The sequence below is a fragment of the Procambarus clarkii genome, chromosome 41 (genome assembly GCF_040958095.1).
Source record: "Procambarus clarkii isolate CNS0578487 chromosome 41, FALCON_Pclarkii_2.0, whole genome shotgun sequence".
NCBI classification, from domain to species: Eukaryota; Metazoa; Arthropoda; class Malacostraca; order Decapoda; family Cambaridae; genus Procambarus; species Procambarus clarkii.
Window position 1 is genome coordinate 25,790,404 of NC_091190.1, and position 1,486 is coordinate 25,791,889.

General features: G+C 37.7%; 1 protein-coding gene across 1 annotated transcript in view; it reads right to left on the bottom strand.

The window, feature by feature from the left end:
- The window catches only part of LOC123761160 (proline-rich protein 2-like), a 7,030-nt gene extending 5,980 nt beyond the window's left edge, over nucleotides 1-1,050 (bottom strand). Inside the window, exon 1 of the mRNA XM_045747104.2 lies at nucleotides 1,039-1,050. Within this exon, the coding sequence (XP_045603060.1) occupies nucleotides 1,039-1,050 (12 nt within the window). The remainder of the gene's footprint in view (nucleotides 1-1,038) is intronic.
- Nucleotides 1,051-1,486: the final 436 nt, after the last annotated feature.

Consider the following 1,486-nt stretch of genomic DNA (forward strand, 5'->3'; position numbering starts at 1 on the left):
ATATATTATTAAATATGACCGAAAAAGTAAGATTAATAATTCTAACACGAATTTTCTCAATCTTTCGTACATTACGCTTCACTGTTGGAGGTAAATCAAAAATCACTTCTCCAAAATTCATTTTTATTTCTAGTCTGACGCGACACGGGCGCGTTTCGTAAAACTTATTACATTTTCAAAGACTTCACAAATATACAACTGATTAGAACTTACGTCTCTCTGATATTATATCTACATTTGAGTGAGGTGGGAAGGGTGATGTGGCATAACACAAGACAGAACAGGAGGGGATATTAATAGGGTATTAAAAGTATCAACACAAGACAGAACAGAAACAATGGGTATTGAATAGAAGTGTTTGTAGAAAGCCTATTGGTCCATATTTCTTGATGCTTCTATATTGGAGCGGAGTCTTGAGGTGGGTAGAATATAGTTGTGCAATAATTGGCTGTTGATTGCTGGTGTTGACTTCTTGATGTGTAGTGCCTCGCAAACGTCAAGCCGCCTGCGTTGCGCCTGTCTGTGTTGTAACAGACAGGCGGCTTGCGGTGCCTCGCAAACGGCTTGACGTTTGCGAGGCACTACACATCAAGAAGTCAACACCAGCAATCAACAGCCAATTATTGCACAACTATATTCTACCCACCTCAAGACTCCGCTCCAATATAGAAGCATCAAGAAATATGGACCAATAGGCTTTCTACAAACACTTCTATTCAATACCCATTGTTTCTGTTCTGTCTTGTGTTGATACTTTTAATACCCTATTAATATCCCCTCCTGTTCTGTCTTGTGTTATGCCACATCACCCTTCCCACCTCACTCAAATGTAGATATAATATCAGAGAGACGTAAGTTCTAATCAGTTGTATATTTGTGAAGTCTTTGAAAATGTAATAAGTTTTACGAAACGCGCCCGTGTCGCGTCAGACTAGAAATAAAAATGAATTTTGGAGAAGTGATTTTTGATTTACCTCCAACAGTGAAGCGTAATGTACGAAAGATTGAGAAAATTCGTGTTAGAATTATTAATCTTACTTTTTCGGTCATATTTAATAATATATGTCTACAGGAAAGACTGCTACCAAAATATACTAATATATATATATATATATATATATATATATATATATATATATATATATATATATATATATATATATATATATATATATATAATAAACTGAAAACTCCACACCCCAGAAGTGACTCGAACCCAGACAGCCAGGGGCACTATGCAACTGGCGCATCTGGTACCTTAACCACTTGACCAACCTGGGAATCTTGGTTGGCTCAACCTATTCCTCTTGAGAATCTTGTAGGTGGTTATCCTGTCTTCCCTTACTCTTCTGTCTTCCAGGGACGTGAGGTTTAGCTCCCGTAGCCTTTCCTCGTAGCTCATACCTCTCAGTTTGGGACTAATCTGGTGGCATACCACTGAATATGCTCTAACTTTGTCTTGTGTTAAACTAGGTATGGACTCCAG